This window comes from Anser brachyrhynchus, assembly GCF_964034855.1.
Source record: "Anser brachyrhynchus genome assembly, chromosome: 24".
Classification (NCBI taxonomy): domain Eukaryota; kingdom Metazoa; phylum Chordata; class Aves; order Anseriformes; family Anatidae; genus Anser; species Anser brachyrhynchus.
The window spans coordinates 4,063,601-4,081,786 of record NC_137717.1 but is presented as its reverse complement, the minus strand read 5'-3'; the positions used below and the strand labels follow the sequence as shown (position 1 = coordinate 4,081,786).

Here is an 18,186-nt window from a genome sequence, read left to right as displayed (position 1 = left end):
CCCGACCACCAGACGGCGCCTTCCCTCCCTCCCCCCCCTCCCCTCGGGTGTCTGACGTCATCACCTCGCGCCACCCGCGGACAAGATGGCGGCGCCCAGCGGCGGGGCCGGTAATGGCGGCGGGGCCGGCGATGGCGGCGGGGCCGGGGCCGCCCGCTACTGCCTGGTGAGCGGCATCCCGGCCGCGCTGCGCTCCGCACAGCTCCGCTCCTACTTCAGCCAGTTCCTGGAAGCCGGCGGCTTCCTCTGCTTCCACTACCGCCACCGGCCCGAGCGGGGCCCGGCGGGCGGCGGGGGGGCGCCGAGCACCTGCTGCTGCCCGGTGGCCGTGAGGCCCGGCCGCGCCCGCCGCTTCGTCCGCATGTACTCGGGGAAGAGCTGGGTCGGGCCCGGCGGTGCCTCACTGCCCGGCCGCTGCGTCGTGCGCAGGGTCCGCCTCGGCTCCGGGACAGGTAGGACCGGGCACCGGGGGGACCGGGCACCGGGGCTCCCCTCCCCTCCCGACCCGTTTGGCTCCGGTTCCCAGCTGCTTAAAACCCCTCACGGAGGTTTTTAACTCCTTAATTTCATTTTGGGGCAAGAAGAGTTTGGCTCCGGGTCCCAGCAGCCCGCGTCAGCTGCTTAAAACCCTTCATGGAGGTTTTTAACTCCTTAATTTCATTATGGGGCAAGAAGAGACAGTTTTGGGTCTACTTCACCTCCTCCTTCCCAGGAGGGCCCTGATTTACCTCTCTCCGGTGCATGGTTTGTGTTTGCCCCCCCTCCCCCCCCCCCCCCAAAAAAAAAAAAGAACAACAACAAAATCGTTCCTCCTCTCTTCCAGCTGCCGAGGCGTTTCCCAGTGGAGCGGACGCGAGGGCCGCAGGCGAAGCCGTCGCGGAAGCAGACTTGAAGCGGCTGCCCGAGTTCAACCCCCCTTCCTGCATGCCTTTCGGGAACGTGGGCACCCCCCTGAGCGTCTTCCTGGAGCTGATCCGTGCCTGCAGGCTGCCTCCCCCGGTCATCAAGAAATTGCAGCTGGATTTCCCGAAGACAGGCTCATCCCGGAGGTATGGGAACGTGCCTTTTGAATACCAGGACACTGAGACAGTTATAGAAGAAGAAAGAGTTTACACCGCCACGGGGGATGAGATCACGGAGGACAAGGGGCCTGTGGCAAGATCTGAGGCAACCGATCCAGCCAGCGCTGAGGAAGATGAGGGGCAGGAAAAGGAGGGAGAGGAGTCGCACTCGGATAACGTAAGTGGATTTTTCTAGTGCCATCTGAGGTCAGCCTGCAAAGCTGAGGGGGCCAATACAACTCTCAGAGCTCGTTTTTAATCTTTTAGTTGTATTGTATAAATCACTTGTCTGAAAATGACGTTAAATGTAGTTCTTCGCATCTTGGTGTGCTGAGCCCCTTGGTGCATGTAGCGGTGTGGACGTTCACACCTCTGAAACAGCTCGTCCAAGTTCAGCTGCTTTGGGGTTTCAGCATGAAGGGTTTGGTCCAGAAGAGTGAGCGCAGGCTGCAGCTGGTGCTGCAGGAGGGGACCTCTGCTTGCCGCGCGGCCGGTCGGTCTGGCTCTGCTGTTGCTTGTAAATGAGGTGACTGGAGACTGAGGAGCACGTTAGTGCCCTGGCAACGACACGCAGAGCAGTACAGGTGGTTCACCTCGAATGCTTCTGCAGTGCAAGTTAGTCATTCAGAGAAAAATGGCTTTCCTGACAACGACTCCTAGAAAACTGGGCTGGACTGGCTCTCCAGAGACTATCTCGCTCCCCCCAGGAGACGCCTGTCTAGCCTGTTCGCCCAAACCTGTGTCATTACAGAGGCAACACAGTCCCGGGGCAAGCCATTCCCGTTCTTGACTGTCCTGCCACTCTGCGCCAGAATTAACTCGTATGTCAAATCTTTGCTGCAATTTTATTCCATTAGGTTCTCCTAGCAACAGCAGACACAGAGAACACTTTGTTCCCTCCTTTACAGACTTCTTATTCAACGGCTGCCTTCGGTCTTTTCTTCTCCAGACTGAGCAACTCTGCTCCTCTGGCCGTTTTTCACAGGCTCTGTTTCCTGGATCTCTAGCTGTTCTTTTGGCCATTCTTTAGCTGGTTAATGTCTCCCTGGAAGGGCTGTGCCCAAAACTGGGCAGGCAGCGTAAAGCTGTCAGCCTGATCTGTGGCGGTGCCAGCCAGCTTCTGTTCTGGAACTGATACAATCTCTTTAGGGATCGACTGGAGTGGAATTAATTTGTTGCTGGTGCTGACTTTACGTACAACACACCTGCTCCTTAAATGGGCATCTCCGCGTTACAGATCGGGTACGCTGCTGAAAGCATGCCGTGAAGTGGGTGTGATGTGGTATTTTTTCACCACTTCTGTCTGCTGACTCTGAAGATGGCATTAGTCAGGGGAATGAGGTCATCAGCGCCGGTCGTGTCAGTGCCTGAAAGCAGCAGGCTGAGACGAGCTCTGTCGACAAAGCTGTTTCGTAGGGAAGGCATTGCAACGGGCCGTGAGGGTCAGGGAGTGGAAAGGAGGCTCTGTGCTGCTGGTGTCACCCACCTCTCGCTGGTTCCTTTGCAGGACAATGACACCTGCGAGGAGTGGGAGCGACATGAGGCTCTGCATGAGGATGTGACGAAGCAGGACCGCGTGGAGGAGCGGCTCTTTGAGGAGGAGATCGAGCTGAAGTGGGAGAAAGGAGGCTCCGGCCTCGTCTTCTACACGGATGCTCAGTACTGGCAGGAGGAGAACGGAGGTAATGGTGGCGTCTGTCACTGAGCTACAAACTGAGCACCACAGGTTGGGGACTGGGGGCCCAGCCCGCAGGAACGGGTAAATTGGGTACAGCCCTTCTGGTTCAGCTACGGATACAGGCAGGCATCTTGCCATCACTTTTTAAACCTTCCCTTGATCAAAAAACCTTCAGAGGATCAGTCCAATGACCAGAGACCCCTCTGGTCCTACTGGCAGCCTCTTGGGTAACCACTGTGGCTTGAATAGTCTCTAATACCCCATTCCTTCCCGTTTTGTTAGAGAAAATAGGGGGCTTGGCCACCAGCAAGCAGCTCTTCTTTGTCAGACTTCCACAGCCACCACCAAAACTGGTTCTTTCCTTCTCTTGGCAGACTTTGATGAGCAGACTGCAGATGACTGGGATGTGGACATGAGCGTCTACTACGACAAAGGTATCTGAGCTTGGAAAAACTCCTTAGGAAATGGGGGAGGTTGGGAAGTTCTGACCCTGGAGACTTTTTGACGTGGGGAACACTGCCTCTGCCATCCTTTGAAAGCGTCCAAGACGTCAGAGCACTTGAAACGACATTTTTCTCATCTGGCTGTGAGAGTTGCCAAAAAGAACAGGTTCTACCTCCTTGTTGTGTGGTGCTCTGGGGGAAATCACAGCAGCAAACAGCTTTCTTGGGCTGTGCCGCTCTGACTCCTGCTTCTCTCTCCTTAGATGGAGGCGATAAGGATGCTCGGGACTCGGTCCAGATGTGGTTGGAACAGAGACTCCGGGATGGCTTGGAGGATGGCTCCGTTTCAGGGCAGCAAATCGGCACCTTTGAGAGATACACCAAGGTGAGCTTTGGATACGTGCTTCAGAGTGGATGGGGCAAGACGGGAAGGGCTGTGGTGGCAGCGCTCAAAGGGTGTGGGTTGTGGAGGAGGAGGGTTCTGGGAGATGAAGATGGGCTTCGGCCGCCAACTCTGACGTTTTTCTCCTCTCCCAGGGCTTTGGCAGGAAGGTGCTGGAGCAGCAGGGCTGGACGGAAGGGCAGGGGCTGGGGAGCAGCAACTCTGGAATGGCCGAAGCTCTGGACAACGAGGGTCAGAATCCCAGATGCAAGAGGGGGCTGGGGTAAGTACTCTGCCCTGCCCTTCCAGCCTGTGTTTGGAGCCTCTTCCTGAGCTCTCTGAGCTTCTACTGCAGCTAAATGGCAGCAAAAGGGGTGGAGTGTGAACCAGAACAGTAAGGCTGTCCCAGGGATCCGCTGTCCCCCGTGCAGCAGGCAGGAGGGCCTGCACAGCACTCCAGAACTGAACGCGTTGCGTTTCCTAGCAGTCCAGCATTCATGAAGGGGCTCGTGCTAGATCAGGGGTGGAACCATTTTCAGGCTCATGCATCGCAAAAACACAGGGGAGCTGTGCTCAGGAATTAAGGATCACCTCTGCTACAGTTTTTTTTTTGTAGGGAAAGCCCAAGAACAAGACCTGTGTGCCTTGAGGGCTGGCTCTTTTTCTAGGGACATCTCACAGACAGGAACAGGACAACTGCACCAGCTCAGTCCTCCCTTGTAGCACGTGGAGGAGACAGTCTGGGGTTACAGGGGTGTCCCACTGCCTCAGTGTTGTACCTAACACCATTTGCTTCCTTCTAGATACCATGGGGAGAAACTGCCAGCGTTCAGCAAGGTGAAGAAGCCCCGGCGGGACGCTTCCGTCCTCATCTCAACCATCTACGATGACCCTGACCCCATAGACAGCGGTGATCAGCTCCTCAGGCGCCAGCCGCCCACTGCCATGAAGTACAGACAGGACATGCCGTTTGTCCGGGCATCACGGGGCACCCTGGAGAGCTTCAGCGCCCAGTCACATTGAGTAAAGACTGTCAGAGGTTTTTTTAACTAGTGCTGCTCCTGTCAACCGCAGGCTGGCTCCTGCTGGTCTTGAGTCTGGAGCAGAGTGTTCATATATTTATTTTTGGAAGAAAGAGTCTTTTAAAAAAACGAAACCAAAACCTGGTTGTCTTTTTTTTTTCTCCTCCTTGAACCAATCTAGTGAGAGGGGGGAATATTTCTTCACTGGGAGTGGAGTGGGTGTTGCGTTTTATACTGGAGCTTTAAAGCTGATACTCCTGCCTGGATTAGCTGAGCCTGTGTGCTCGGTCTGCAGCCAGCTCATCCCAAAAACTAGAGCTCGTAGATCATGGATCCTTGAGACCTAGGGGAGGACAAGTACAGACAGGGCCAGCTGTGGCAACGTAACTGTCCTGCAGAAAGCTTGCTGCTGGCCCGCAGCTTCGTCTTGCTTGGGCGTGACGATCCCACAGTCCCGGGAGAAACTCACCGGGATGAAAGACGTGCCCTGGCAGCCTTTGGGAGGCGTCTCCCTGTGGCTGAGTGTAGCGGCTGCTTCCTTCCATGGCTCTCCAAGACCCATTCCAGGCCGCAGAGTCCCTTGGCCTGAGAGCTTTCATCCCGGTGACCTGGTATTGTGGCGTTAAATGTGGATTAGGCGTCCGCTGTGCCAGCGGGCTCTGGCTTGGCCCTCTTGCTGACTTTGCACTCCTTGATTAAACGCCTCAGGGACCGCGCAGGGTGATTTCACTTCGGGGAGGCGGATTGGGAGGGTCGGGTGTGTGCGGGAGGGGGAGCGCCGGGGCCGGGACTCGAACCGGCGGACCCGGGGCTCGGAGCCGGTGGGGCGCGGGTTCGAGTCCCGGCTGCTCCGCGTCCCGCCGGCCGCCAGGGGGCGCCGTGGGGGCGGCCGCGCCCGGCCCGGAACGCGGGGAGCGGGGCCCGAGGCCGCCCGGAGCCGAGGCGGGGGCACCGGGGTGGCGGTGAGCGGCCGGGGGGGGACGTGAGGGGACGTGAGGGGCACGGGGGGGACATGGGGACGTGGGGGCAAAGAGGGGACGCGAGGGGACGTGGGGGGGCACGGGGGAAGGAGGGGTGTGGGGAGGGAGGGGGACATGGGGGGGCACAGGGGTAGGGGGGACATGGGCGAGGAGAGGGGACATGGGGGGGGAAGTAGGTCAAGGGGGGGAAGAGGGGTTAGGGGAGGATGTGGGGGACACGCAGGGGGGAAATTGGGGTGGGGGGAGAGCAGGGTGATGTAGGGAGAGGGGACGTGGGGAAATGGGATGTGGGAACTGGGGGAAGGGGGGACATGGGGAGGAGAAAGGGATACGGGGTGTGGGAAGGGGCATGGGGGAGAGGGGGGATGTGGGGACAGGGGGAGAGGGGGGGTAGGTGGAGAGGGAGGGGACATGGGGCTAGGTGGGAGGAGAGGGGACAGAGGGGACATGGAGGGTCAGGGCACAGGGACACGGGGCTGGAAGAGGCGCCTGGGGACATGCTGCGCCCATTGAGGGAATGTAGGGGTGCTGTCACACCAGGAAGTGCCCAACCGGATTAAACTCACCCCAAAGGCAGGCAGGAGAAGGGACCTGCGCCCTACAGCACAGCCCTGCAGCTCTCGTTGGGGTTTTGTGCCAGTTTTCAGCCGTGGCGTGAGGGGCTGGGCGGGCAGGGGGTGACAGGGACAGCGTAGTGACCAGGTCCCAAGGCAGGGGGTGACAGCAGCGAGCGGGGCAGCGCTCACACAGCATCGCTTTCCCTTCCTCTCCTCCTGCTCCTTGGCGCTGAATTCCCTGCTGGGCCTAAGACCCAGCCATGGTGTTCTTATAAATGCAAACGAGGTGGTAAATGGGAGCTCTTCCTGCCTTGCCTAGGAGAAGGAAATGAGCCGACATGTCTGAGGGCAGCAAGGGGAGCTCGCTGGCCTTCGGCCAGGTGGTGATCGGGCCGCCGGGCTCCGGGAAGACGACCTACTGCCACGGCATGCAGGAGTTCATGGGCAGGATCGGGCGCAAGGTGGCCGTGGTGAACCTGGACCCCGCCAACGAGGGGATGCCCTACCCGTGCGCCGTGGACATCTCCGAGCTCATCACCCTGCCCGACGTGATGGAGAGCTTGAAGCTGGGCCCCAACGGGGGGCTGATCTACTGCATGGAGTACCTGGAGGCCAACCTCGACTGGCTGCAGGAGAAGCTGGCCGCTTTCAGGGGTCACTACTACTTGTTTGACTGCCCGGGGCAGGTAGAGCTCTACACCCACCACAGCGCCCTGAAGAACGTCTTTGCCCAGATGGCCAAGTGGAATTTCAGGGTGGGTTCTGGGCTCTGCAGGGAGCTGGGATCAGCGCCCGGCACTGCACTTGTGGAAGGGGCTCTGAGGCTGTGTACCGTGTGGTCGGGGCTTTTGATTGTGGATGTGGGTACTAATGACTGTTTTCTTCGGTAACCTGTTTGCCCTTTCATGTGAAAGTGCTTTATCGGGGGAGGAGAGGAATGTGTCCCCATTTTATGCTTGGAGGGATTGGCAAGAGCAGCTTGTGCAGGGCGTTTAATGCAGTGTCATTATCATGAGCAGAAACAGATTCCTTCCTCCCAGTCTTACTCTTCTTGAAGGGCCTGTCCACAGAGCTCATGTGCTTTATCTGTTGGTGCTGTATTTTGGAGCAGGGAGGGAGATGTGCGTGCAGGGTGAGTGGGGGATCCTTTGCATCGCACTGTGAGAAATTCAGGTGTCATCTCAGGCCCTACCTGCCACTCCTGCAGCCAAACCAAATCGCTGTGCACGCTGTAATACGTGCTCTGTGCTTTCTTGCACAATGGAAGATGCAAATTAGGAAGTGCAGGTGAGAAGAGTCCCATAACCAAGCTAACTTGCCTACGTTGCATTTGTTTTGCATTTGGGCCAAACCATGAATGTGCAAACCACGTACGGTGTGAGCAAGAACGGCAAGTTCATTTGCTTGAGAATGTCACTGGGAATCTGTACATTACAATTCATTTTTATTCAAATAAATGTACATGAAATTGTAGTTACTGAAAAAAAAAGATAGTTACGCTCCTGTTTTGATGCTCACTGGAGTGCTTACACCTGCCTGTGAGCTTCAGACTGGCATTTTTTTTGCTGCAGAAGCAGAGCCGTGACTCAGCCACACTCGACTATAGAGCCCTGACTTTGAGTAACATTGTGTAACAGGCAGTAACTTAGCAGAGATCTTAGACCACATTGTTACAGCTGCATGAAACACAGGGAATCAAACGACTCATTAATTTAATTATTAATTATTATTTCAAACCACATGACAATTGTTTCTCCCTTGTTGAGTGAGGTGCGCTACGGTTACTGCTGCCGAGCGTGTGCTGTGCGTGAGCATTCCTGTGGGGAGCGTGGAAATCTTGAGGTAGTCGTGTAGTTCAGGAGAGTTAGCCCAGCTGCCACCCCAAAAACCTGCGGAGTACAGACAAGAAGGGAAACTTCATCTGCAAAGAAGGAAGCCCTGAGAAACAGGAGAGCAGTCACAGGTTTAATAGCGTCCTTAAGTTCTGCTGGTGCAGCCTAGCATGCCAGAAGCCTTCCCACGGCCCTTTCTGTGCACCAGCACCCTCAGTCCTGAATCCCCCAGGTGGTCCACAGGTGTGAAAGTGGAGATAGGTGGATCTATGCATGTGTGAGCAATTGTATATTCATATAGGATGTTTTATGTACACAAGCTGGAAGGTAGGTGGTAACTTTCCCTACATAGGAGTCTGTGTGGTTGTAGTTAGAGCTGAATGGGTTGTCATTCTCAGTCTGTCCCAAAAGCAAGCGGATGGGCTCTCAACTGACCTTGTGCTGTCCCTCTGTGCCTTGGCTCCCCAGCTGGCTGCAGTGCATTTGGTGGATTCTCACTACTGCACAGACCCCGGCAAGTTCATCTCCGTGCTCTGCACGTCGCTCTCCACCATGCTGCACGTGGAACTGCCCCACGTGAACGTCCTCTCCAAGATGGACCTGATCGAGCAGTACGGCAAGCTGGGTAAGAGACTTTGCTGAGGGGGAGATGTGGAGCAGGGCAGCCTCAGATGCAGATTAGTTGCTCGGGTACAGGGCTTTTTTTGGGTCAGGGAAATGGTGCAAATCTCACTGGGTTCTTGGTGGTATCCTCCGGCCGGGGGATCACCAATATTTACAAATTGCCTTCAGAGATTCTTGCTGTTTCCCTGCAGCTTTCAACCTGGATTATTACACAGAGGTCCTGGACCTCTCTTACTTGGTTGACCATTTAGCTTCTGACCCCTTCTTCAGAAATTACCGCCGCCTCAACGCGAAGCTGGTGGAGGTGATCGAGGACTACAGCCTGGTGTCCTTCGTTCCGCTCAACGTCCAGGTGATGCAGCAGGAGGAGAGGGGTGGAGAGAACAGGGAGCACTGGATAATTAGCCAGCATGTTTGGTGGCAGCTAGGGCACAGTTGGGTGTTCAAAAGGCAGGGGGAAGGATGAGTTCTGCAAGGGCAACCCGCAAAATTCAACATTGCCTCTGCCTGCTCCTGCCCCCAAAACTGGCTGTGAAAAATAGAGCCATGAGGGCTGAAAAGCTTTGCTATGAAGAGACTCAGGGTTGTAGGAGGACAGTGACATGCACCCCGACTTGTAAATGTTCTGTGGCAGCCAAAGGAAAAGGAAAAGCTAATGAGCTTGGGGCTATGTGGGCCTTGTGACCTGGGGTGGGGAATTAAGACTCCCCCTCCATGCAGGTCTTCTGAACCTGCATTTCAATTCTGAGCAAACTATTACCTGAAACGTCGTTAAGTCAGGGAGCACAAAGTAATTTGAAGATGGGAGGAGTACCTTTGCGAGGAAGGGCTGAAAATGTTAATTCTGTAGTTGGTGGAAGTGTCGACAAAGGGAGATAGGCTGAGACGAGCGGTGATGAAAGGGAGCGAGAGGGTGGAGGGTGTCAGCCCGTCGTGTATTCCGACCCCAAGGGGGAGCTTCTCCTTGTCCTGTCACCCCTCTGGGCTCAGGGAGGCAGGGAAGCGTCATCGGGGCTTTGGGTGCTGTTTGGGTGGCCCTGAGCCTCGGGAAAATCTGCGGTAAAGCCCAGCGTGAGCTCCTGCCTCCGGGGAGGACCAGGTTCCCTGTGTGTCATCTCCCTCCCTTTCAGGATAAGGAGAGTATGCGGCAGGTGATGCAGGCCGTGGACAAAGCCAACGGCTACTCCTTTGGAGACCAGGAGCACAGGAGCCTGGAAGCCCTGATGTCGGCAGCAGTTGGAGCAGATTTCCACTTTACTTCGTATCCTTCACTGCTCCTCGGTAGTGTTGAGTTTTAATTTCTCCTGTATGGGCTGGGGAAGAGGGACTGGAGGTGGTGCGGCAGCTCACAGGTTATTTGTAACATCTGATGCTGTTCAGTGATTTACAGGCAGCGAGTCACTAGAGCTCAGCCCAGACCTTCGCGTGCAGCTGTCCACGCCAAAGCCACCACATTTATTGCTAATTGATATTGTAAACGTGGGAGGAATCTTCTGACAACTTTCCTCTCGTTCAAACTCACTTGGACTGTTTCGTTGCATTTTGTCCAAACCATACAATTGATTCTCCTGTACTTGTCAAGTCTGGGATCAGCCCGAGCCAGAAATAACTCAGGTGATGCGTGCTGCTGCCAGTACTGCTGTCTTCCTGCCAGCCTTCGGGCTAATGTTGGGGTTGGTTCCTCGCTGAGAACGTTAGAGCTCCTTGCAGAAGGGAGTGTTTGAGCCCTGCCCTGCTGCCTTGTTTTCCTTAATTAGTGTGTTATCAGCACACTCGCAGTGCAGGAGAAGTATGTGCAATCTCGGGACAAGACCGTGGAAGAAGAAGTGATGGATATGTAACACACCCGCCTCTGCCGCAGCTGCTCTCTGCTTTGACAGCTCTCCTTCCCTTGCCGGGAGTCGAAGGGAGGCTCCGTGTCGTCTGAGTCAGACCAAGTGAAAGCCTTTCCATGCAGAAGTCTGGCTTCCGGACTCCCTTGCTGTGGGGATTTGACCTCTTGTGCTTCAGCCCCACTGCGCAGAGCAGTGTTTTTGTGGAAGGGCTGTGGCTGAGAGCAAGGCAAGCAAGGGAGGTTTAGCCAGGGGAAGGCATGGTTAGCAAGAGAAGAGAAGCGGGGTAAAGGAGACTGACCTTTGCCAAGTCTTCTCCTCCCCATCACGACCAAGATAGAGCCAGAGAAAGAAAAATCAGTTTGCGTTGTCTCTTTTATAGTGAGACTTGACATAAGTTCTTGGTTTACTGCCTAGGAGGATTGTACGCAGTCCTCATAGGAATATCCAGGCTGAGAAGCCTCCAATCTGTCTCAAGGAGGGCAGAAAGTTGGTTGTTTTTCTTTTTTTTAAATAATGATGGACTCTTTCTTAATAAAACACTTCTTCGTCTCGCTTTCATCTTGTGAGTTTGCTGAACCTGAATAAATAAAACCGAGTGCTACAAAGCCCGGGGCTAAAAAGCCTCTGGTGGGAACGTCACAGCAGCTGTTGCGTTGTGTACTTTGCAGAAATGTGCCGTGTTTGCGACGTCGTGTTCCTCTATGATCTGCTTGAGAACAGACAAAGTCTTTGCTGGAGGGAGCAGGGAAGAGCGGCTGTGGGATGTGAAAGCAGGTCACTTCCCGCGCGCGCCTCTCCAGGGGCTGAGTGCTGGCGTTCGGTGCGCACGCAGCGCGCTGACAGCGGTGCAGAAACTGCAAACGCGGCTTTTGGGAGCTTTTGATTAAGAAAGACCCTGTGTGACTCAGCAGGAGGTTGGAGCACATCATTTCCATCTACGTCCTTCCCCGGCTGCTGGCTTGTCTACTCTCAGCCACCTTTTTCTGGGCTTTTTTTTTTTTTTTTTTCTGCAATACCTTCCTCTGATCCCAAATCCTGGGGCTTACCCATTTCCTACATAATTATAATAACACATCCTGGCGGTGACAGCAGCAGCCCCCAGACCTCCCAAGCCACCTGCTCCACGTCCCAGCTGTAGATGACAGCTTGGGACCAGAGGTGCTGGGGAGGTCGGGGTGGTGGAAAGCAGCTCCTGCAGTGGCTTACGGGCTGGGAGCAGGGTCCCAGCTCGGTGCAGACGCAGCATTCTGCCCAAGACCTTGCCGAAATCAGCAGAGCTCCTCGCAGCACACTTTGTCCCTTCGCAGTGCGACTGCAGGCCAGTGGCTTGCTATCAAAATGGGACTGGGGTCTTGCCTGGCAGGCACGGAATTAAATTTTTCCTTTCCACAGCTTTGTGGCCAGAATTTGGAAAAATCCAGACAAGAAGCACTCAGGGGAAGAAGGGGATGAGGACCCATGCTTCCACACACACACAGACGTGCCTGTATTTAGCCGATCAGTCCGTGATGAAAGACATTTCAAATATAAATCAAATTCCTGTCTCCTGCCCCTACGTGAACACTTTCCCTGAGAGCCCAGGGGCTTCCCTGGGTATTCCTGGCCGAAACCTGGCAGCTGCCTCTCAGTGCTATCTTGGGCTGCAGGGCTGAAAGCCAATCTGACCATAACCAGAGCTGAAACTCCAGCCTTGCGTCGGTCCTGTGGGCTTCTCCTGGTCATCTCTGAGCCCTGCAGTTGCTATAAGGGGATGGAAGACGTTAGCATTTAAAAAAAAAAGTGAACTTTCTGGCTGATTTTTCATGGCTTTGAGAGATTTGGTGGCTTAAAAGGGTACGGTCAGGTCAAGCCGGAGTTACGCAAGAGCCATCAAAGCCTTTGTGGCCGCTCTCCTTTTGCGCTTTAATACCCGTGCAGCATCTGCAACCCCAGCCCTGCGGTGCCGCGCCAGCGCCGAAGAAAATGAAAAAATCGGAGGCAACACGAAGCCCTGAGCCCGGGGAAGCTCTGCCATGGCCAAGAAGTGCTGAGGGTGGCTCTGCAGCCTGGCCCTGTGCCCGCACGTCCCCATGCCGGGAGGGGACGGCTCCGGGGGCTGAGGGAGGTGACACCCTTGCTCCCGTCGCTCCCCGTTGAGCAATCGGGCACGGGGCCAGCATTAGTCACGAAGGCACAGCCCTGGGGGGGCCCAGCTCTGGGCCGAGCTGGGCCTTCCTGCCCCAGCCCCCCCTCCAGGTGCTGCGCCCACCCCGACACTGGGGATGGGGAATGGGTGGGGGGCTTCAGCTGCATGTGCTGAGCAGGGGTTTGGTGTGTCCCCGCTGCTTCCAGCCCCATCCCTTGCCTTGAAGCAAAAGGGACACAAATTATTGGGTCCTGGGATGAAACGGCAAGTATTTGGGGCTGGTGTGGGCACGCCATGGCTCAGCCTCGTGGGGCTGGGCAGTGCACGGACAGACTCACGGACACCTTCAGGCACTGCACCCATCCAAAACGCCTGCCTGCGACCAAGGCAACCCCACCGCCGCTAGTCTGGGGGTCCCCCAAGCCACCCGTTAGGGCAGCACCCACCACGGGCACCCCAAAAGCTGCCATCCCAAACCCCTGGGAGAGGGCTCAGCCACTGCCACCCACCCAAAACCAGCCCGGGGACAAGGGACAAGACTGGCTGTGTGTCCTGCCACCCTCCAGATTTTGCAGGCAGTGTGGCTGGGGCAGCAGAGACCCATTTCAGTAGCCTTAAACCCATGGCTACTAGTCATGGCATTGGGAGGCAGCCCCCAGGGCATGGGGCTGGGGCAGGTCCCTGCTCCCAGAGCCTGTCCCCAGCCCTTCCCAGGGTGGCTCTGGGCTGGGGACACTCCCTGGCCCCAGGCACCCCAAGTCCCTTTGCTCTGCTGGTGCCCCAGACATTAAATCCCAGTGTGTGGCTCTGCTGTGCCCCGTTCCTGAGTGGTGCCAGGGATGCCGGAGCATCCTCCGGATGGGTGAGGGGGGGGGGATAAGGACAGGGACAGGCGGTGCACAGCTGCTGACAGCGGTGTTGTGAGGCCCGGGGGCTCCCTCCCAGCCCCAAAAAGCCACCGGACCGGCTGGGAGGCCAGAGAGCATCACCTCCTACACGGCCCCGCCACGCTGCAATTTGGGGCGCTGCCAAAATCTGTGGCTGCCCGCTTACCTCCTCCTGGGAGGCCCCATCGTCCTCCAGCCTCGAGAAGCAGCAGGGACCAATGGCCATCCCTGTGTCCCCCCAGGCTGGGCCCGCTCTGGGCACCACCAGCCCCGCTGTCCCCTCCCTGTGTCCCCAACCCTTGGGGTCAGGGGCCAGCGAGGGCCCGCGGCTCGTTTTTCACGTCTGCCGGCCCTACTTTGGCTAATTACAAGTCTGGGGCCGGTTCCCAGGCTGGGTGTGCTCAAGGCCAGGTGGAGGCCAAGCAGGGGAGGCCCCTCACTGTCCCCCCCACCAAGAGAACCGGCTCCGCTCCCACCACCACCACCAAGGGACCTTCCCAACCAGGACCCCCCCCCCCCCGACCCTGTCCTCCATCCTCAGCCCCAAGTTTTGTGCCTCAGCTCCAGCCCAGTGCTGGGACGGGGGCTCGCAGGCCCCCCCCCCGCAGCAGTGCCCCGCAGGGCGCTGATCCGGCTCTGCCCCAGGAGCTGCGGCCGGGCGAGCAGGTTCTGCTTCGCGCAGCCTCCCACAGCCAACGCGTTCCCACGGCGGAGCCCGCTCGACCCTCACCACGGCACCAACTTCACCCTGCACCCCCCTGGGTCGCTTCCCTGCTGTGCCTCAGTTTCCCCCAAACCCCCAAACCCCGGGTTTGGCCGTGCTTAAGCCCGGTGAGGGGGTGTCCCCACGCAGGGACCCCGCAGAGGCGGCGCGCCCTGAGTCACGGCGCGCTTCCTCCCGGCATCCCGGCGTTTCCCATCAAAGGCCGGGTCCTGCCCAGCGCGGCCCAGCCCTGCTGCGCTTGATCTGATGAGCTCATAGCCCAGGGTGCCGTGACTGTATTTTATTGTAATGAGCCTCTCGTGTCGAAACTTGCGCTCCGCGAGCTGCGCCCTTCGCCGTGGCCGGGCGCCAGGGCCAGAAGTGCTGAGCTTTCCCCCCCCCTCTGCACCGGTGCATCCAGGCCTCGATGGGGACGTCTCCACCCTGATGGGGAGGACACGGTGTCCCTCCCCATGTCGCTGTTTCGGGAGAACCCCCGCTCAGCCACGGAGGAGAACTTGCGGGGGGGGGAACTGGTGACAGTCCCCTACTTGCACAAAGGTCCCTTGGCCATGGGTTTTGGGGCACTGTGTGTTGTATGATGGGGATGGGGACACCGTGGGGATGGGGACATCCTAGGGACGGGGACACCACGGGGATGGGGACACCCTGGGGATGAGGACACCAAAGGGATGGGGACACCACGGGGATGGGGACACCCTGGGGATGAGGACACCAAAGGGATGGGGATAAGACAGGGATGGGGACACGACAGGGATGAGGGCACAACAGGGTGGGGACACCCCGCTGCAGGGCTGGGGACCTGGGACATCACCTCAGCTCTCTCACCAGGGCTACCCAGACCTTCTCCCCTTGGAAACCCCACCTGGAGAGCCCTTTCCCGGCACCCCCCCCCCCAAAGGCTCAGGGCTCACTGCGCACCCCGACACCTCACTGCAGGGCTGGGGGGAGGCCACAAGCATCCAGATGGGTGCTCGGGGCGGGGGGGGGGGCGGGGGGGTGGGCTGCGGACCCCGGCCGCTCCCCGGCATGGCGGGGCAGGAGGCGATGCCGGTGCCCGGAGGCTGCAGGAGCTGCCTGGGCATGTGCGCGGGGGGGGGGGGAGAGACGAGGCAACCACAGAGGCAGGCGTGCACGAGACGGTTTATTGGAGACGCACAGAGGCTTTGGCGATTCATGACACCCCCCAGCCCCCCCTCTTTCTCATTTCCCCGTCCCGTCCCATCACATCCTCCCGCCGCCTCGAGGGATGGTGGGTTTGGAGGTGCCACAAACCAGGCTGCCCCCCGCTTCCATCTAAAATGTTAAATTTTGGGGGGGTGGGGGGGGCCGGCAGTGCTCTGGGAAGGGAGATGGAGGCATCCTCCTTCCTCCCCCCCCCCCCCCCCAAGAAAAGAGCAAGAGGGAGAGGGAAGGGGAGGACCTGCCAAAGCCACCCCAGCAAACACCGCACACGGACCCCACTCCAGCACCCAACCTGGGGGGGGGAGAAGGATGGGGAGGGGGCTGAGATGCCTTCCCAAAAGAAAAAAAAAAAGAAAAAAAAAAAAAAAGGGAAGAGACACCGAAAGGTGGGGAGGGAGGAGGTGTCGGGGGGCGGGGGGGGGGGGGGGGAGGAGGGCCGCCGGTCCCTGGCCCCGCGGGGGCCGTTCAGTTCTTGGGCTCTTCGCCAGCCTCGCCGCCGTCTTCGCCTGCGCACTCGGCTGTCCATAACGTGAGGTTGTCCCTGAGCAGCTGCATGATGAGGGTGCTGTCCTTGTAGGAGTCTTCGCTGAGCGTGTGCAGGTCCCCCATGGCCTCGTCGAAGGTGGTCTTGGCCAGCGAGATGGCCTGCTCGGGGGCGTTGGCGATCTCGTAGTGGAAGACGGAGAAGTTGAGGGCCAGCCCCAGGCGGATGGGGTTCGTGGGCTGCATCTCCTTTTTACTGATGTCCATGGCCTCTTGGTACGCCTTCTGGGCTTTGTCTATCGTCTCCTGGCGGTCGTTCCCCGTGGCCACCTCGGCCAGGTATCGGAAGTAGTCTCCCTTCATCTTCAGGTAGAAGACCCTGCTCTCGGGGTCGCTGACCTTCTTGATGAGATACTTGTCCAGCAAGCCCAGGACGACGTTGCAGACGCTCTTCAGCTCCTCTTCCACCTTCTCCCGGTACTCGTTCACCAGCTGTGCCTTGTCATCCCCCTCTTCGGTTTTGTGCTCGATGCTGGAGATGACCCTCCAGGCCGAGCGCTGGCACCCCACCACGTTCTTGTAGGCGACGGAGAGGAGGTTGCGCTCCTCGTTGGACAGCTCGTCCCCGTGCTCCACCACCGCCTTCATGAAGTCCGCCATGTCCTCGTAGCGCTCAGCCTGCTCGGCCAGCTTGGCCTTCTGCACTTGGTGGTTTCTTGCCATGGCTGGGGACGCGGACGGGCGCGCAGGACAGACGCTGGGGCGAGGAGCGGGCCGGGAGCCGTCGGAGCCTCTGCCGAACCTCGCCGCCCGGATTCGCTTTTGGCTGGGCGTCGGAGCCCCGAGCGAGAGCGGGAGGAGCCAGCGAGGCCGAAGGAGCGGCCTCCTCCTCCTCTGCTTCCTCCCCGCCGAGCCCGGCCTTAAAAGGAAAATTGCCGTGATTCATCGCACCCCGAGGCGGCGAGGCGCTGGGGAAGGGGCGAGCGGGCGGCCCCCGCCCTGCCCTCGCCTCGGGCTCTGGGTCCCCGGGGTGCTGGGAGGATGAAGCTGATCCCAGGAGTGTCCCGGGGTCCCCGGGGAACCCCAACCCCACCCCCGGATCAATGGGGGACTCATCCCTGGCTGCTGGAAGTGCTTGGAACGGGGAGTGGCGGGGTCGGCGTTTTGGGGGCGAAGCAGAAGCGCCTGGCGCGCTTTTCCACCCCCCCTGGAGAAACAGGGCATGGGGTGGGCCCGGTTGTAAAGATGGTCTCCTCCCCAAAAATCCTATCGCTGTCGTTTTTACGTGGTGATTAACTCACTGGTAATTGCGAGGGCTTGAAGGGCAGGTATTTATTCCCACAGGTGGGGAAACCGAGGCAGGAGGAGCAGCCCTTGCCTTGCCCAAGCACCGCTGCAGGGATCGGGATCAGGATCGGGGCTGGGGCGTTCCCAGCTCCTCCACACTGCCCAGATCGGGGGAATCGTCCTGGCCCTTGGAAACGCCAGGCCCTGGCCCCAGAACAATCCAAAATGCCACCAAACACCCTCCCCCCCCACAAAAAAAAATACCACTGAGCTGACAGCCCCCAAACCCTGCAGAGCCCCTTCGAGGCTTCTTTGCCTCTCGCTGCTGACCCGGTGCCGCGTCTCCCCCGCTGCAGCCCGGTCGGAGCATCTCACCAGTGACTGGTCTGAGCTCTTCACGCTGCGTTTGAAGAGTTTGGGATTTTGGGGGGGGGGGGGGGTGTTGGTTTTTTTTTCTTTCTTCTTTTTTCTTTCTTTTTTTTTTTTTTTTCCTTTTTTTTTTTTTTTTTTTTGCAAAAGCTCGCAGTAGGTGCTTGCTCTGCCCAGATTAGGATCTGCGCTCGGCGTTGTTGCGCTGCAGTTTCGCTCTCAGCCTGATTAAGCCTGTTCCCACACGCCGGCTGCTGCTGGCAGACGCCCGGCGCTGCTGCAGCCCGCGCGGGGCCCTGCGCTCGGCAGGGCCGGAGCGTGCAGGAAGGGCCAGCCAGGCGTACGGGGCCGCGGCCCCGTGGTTTATCAGCACCATGCCGTGCTCTCCTCAGCCCTGACGGGGATGCTGGGGACAGGAGGAAGGCCGGAGCTGCTTTTCTTGACCATGTGCATCCCAGAACAGCTTCAGCCCCCCCAGTACAGCCGGGCCCTCCCTGCAATGCTCTCAGGGCTCGGGGTGTCTCAGGACATGGGTGATGGGAGATGTGGGGTTTGGGGTGCCCGTGCCGTGTGCGGTGCCCAGACAGTGAGCAGTGAGAGCAGAGCAGGCCTCGCTAAGCCACAGGAAGGCTTTTCGGACCGAATGGCCGCACGGAGGCTGTGGTTTCAAAGGAACGCCTTCCTGGGCCTGCCTCATGTCCTAGGGGTGGCA

The 18,186-nt window shown here is 58.4% G+C and overlaps 3 protein-coding genes across 4 annotated transcripts; 2 read left to right on the top strand and 1 right to left on the bottom strand.

Moving 5' to 3' along the window:
* The first annotated feature begins 48 nt into the window (after positions 1–48).
* On the top strand, positions 49–4,726 carry GPATCH3 (G-patch domain containing 3). Its single transcript, XM_080567266.1, has 7 exons — positions 49–452; positions 824–1,239; positions 2,569–2,743; positions 3,114–3,173; positions 3,446–3,567; positions 3,720–3,847; positions 4,368–4,726. Exons 1-7 carry the CDS (start codon positions 86–88, stop codon positions 4,585–4,587), a joined length of 1,488 nt encoding a protein of 495 aa, XP_080423392.1. The 5' UTR covers positions 49–85; the 3' UTR covers positions 4,588–4,726.
* A 446-nt stretch (positions 4,727–5,172) lies between these two features.
* GPN2 (GPN-loop GTPase 2) lies at positions 5,173–10,972 on the top strand. 2 transcript variants are annotated; one of them, XM_080567305.1, is made up of 6 exons: positions 5,173–5,197; positions 6,443–6,878; positions 8,424–8,580; positions 8,771–8,931; positions 9,710–9,840; positions 10,348–10,972. In XM_080567305.1, the coding sequence occupies exons 2-6, from the start codon at positions 6,462–6,464 to the stop codon at positions 10,418–10,420; spliced, it is 939 nt and encodes a 312-aa protein (XP_080423431.1). In that variant the 5' UTR covers positions 5,173–5,197; positions 6,443–6,461; the 3' UTR covers positions 10,421–10,972. The 2 variants fall into 2 exon arrangements, with proteins under 2 accessions (XP_080423431.1, XP_080423430.1); XM_080567304.1 differs by lacking the exon at positions 5,173–5,197 and adding an exon at positions 5,395–5,548.
* A 4,487-nt stretch (positions 10,973–15,459) lies between these two features.
* On the bottom strand, positions 15,460–16,716 carry SFN (stratifin). The gene has a single exon (XM_080567309.1). The coding sequence runs from the start codon at positions 16,539–16,541 to the stop codon at positions 15,801–15,803; it is 741 nt and encodes a 246-aa protein (XP_080423435.1). The 5' UTR covers positions 16,542–16,716; the 3' UTR covers positions 15,460–15,800.
* Positions 16,717–18,186: the final 1,470 nt, after the last annotated feature.

Bases quoted from the DNA above. Each gene is read 5' to 3' on its own strand.
- GPATCH3 (XM_080567266.1), top strand. From the start codon at position 86: ATGGCGGCGCCCAGCGGCGGGGCCGGTAATGGCGGCGGGGCCGGCGAT. The intron at 3,174-3,445 runs GTATCTGAGCTT...CTCTCTCCTTAG, and splicing joins GAGCGTCTACTACGACAAAG to ATGGAGGCGATAAGGATGCT. The intron at 3,848-4,367 runs GTAAGTACTCTG...GCTTCCTTCTAG, and splicing joins AGATGCAAGAGGGGGCTGGG to ATACCATGGGGAGAAACTGC.
- GPN2 (XM_080567305.1), top strand. From the start codon at position 6,462: ATGTCTGAGGGCAGCAAGGGGAGCTCGCTGGCCTTCGGCCAGGTGGTG. The intron at 6,879-8,423 runs GTGGGTTCTGGG...TTGGCTCCCCAG, and splicing joins TGGCCAAGTGGAATTTCAGG to CTGGCTGCAGTGCATTTGGT. The intron at 8,581-8,770 runs GTAAGAGACTTT...GTTTCCCTGCAG, and splicing joins CGAGCAGTACGGCAAGCTGG to CTTTCAACCTGGATTATTAC.
- SFN (XM_080567309.1), bottom strand. From the start codon at position 16,541: ATGGCAAGAAACCACCAAGTGCAGAAGGCCAAGCTGGCCGAGCAGGCT.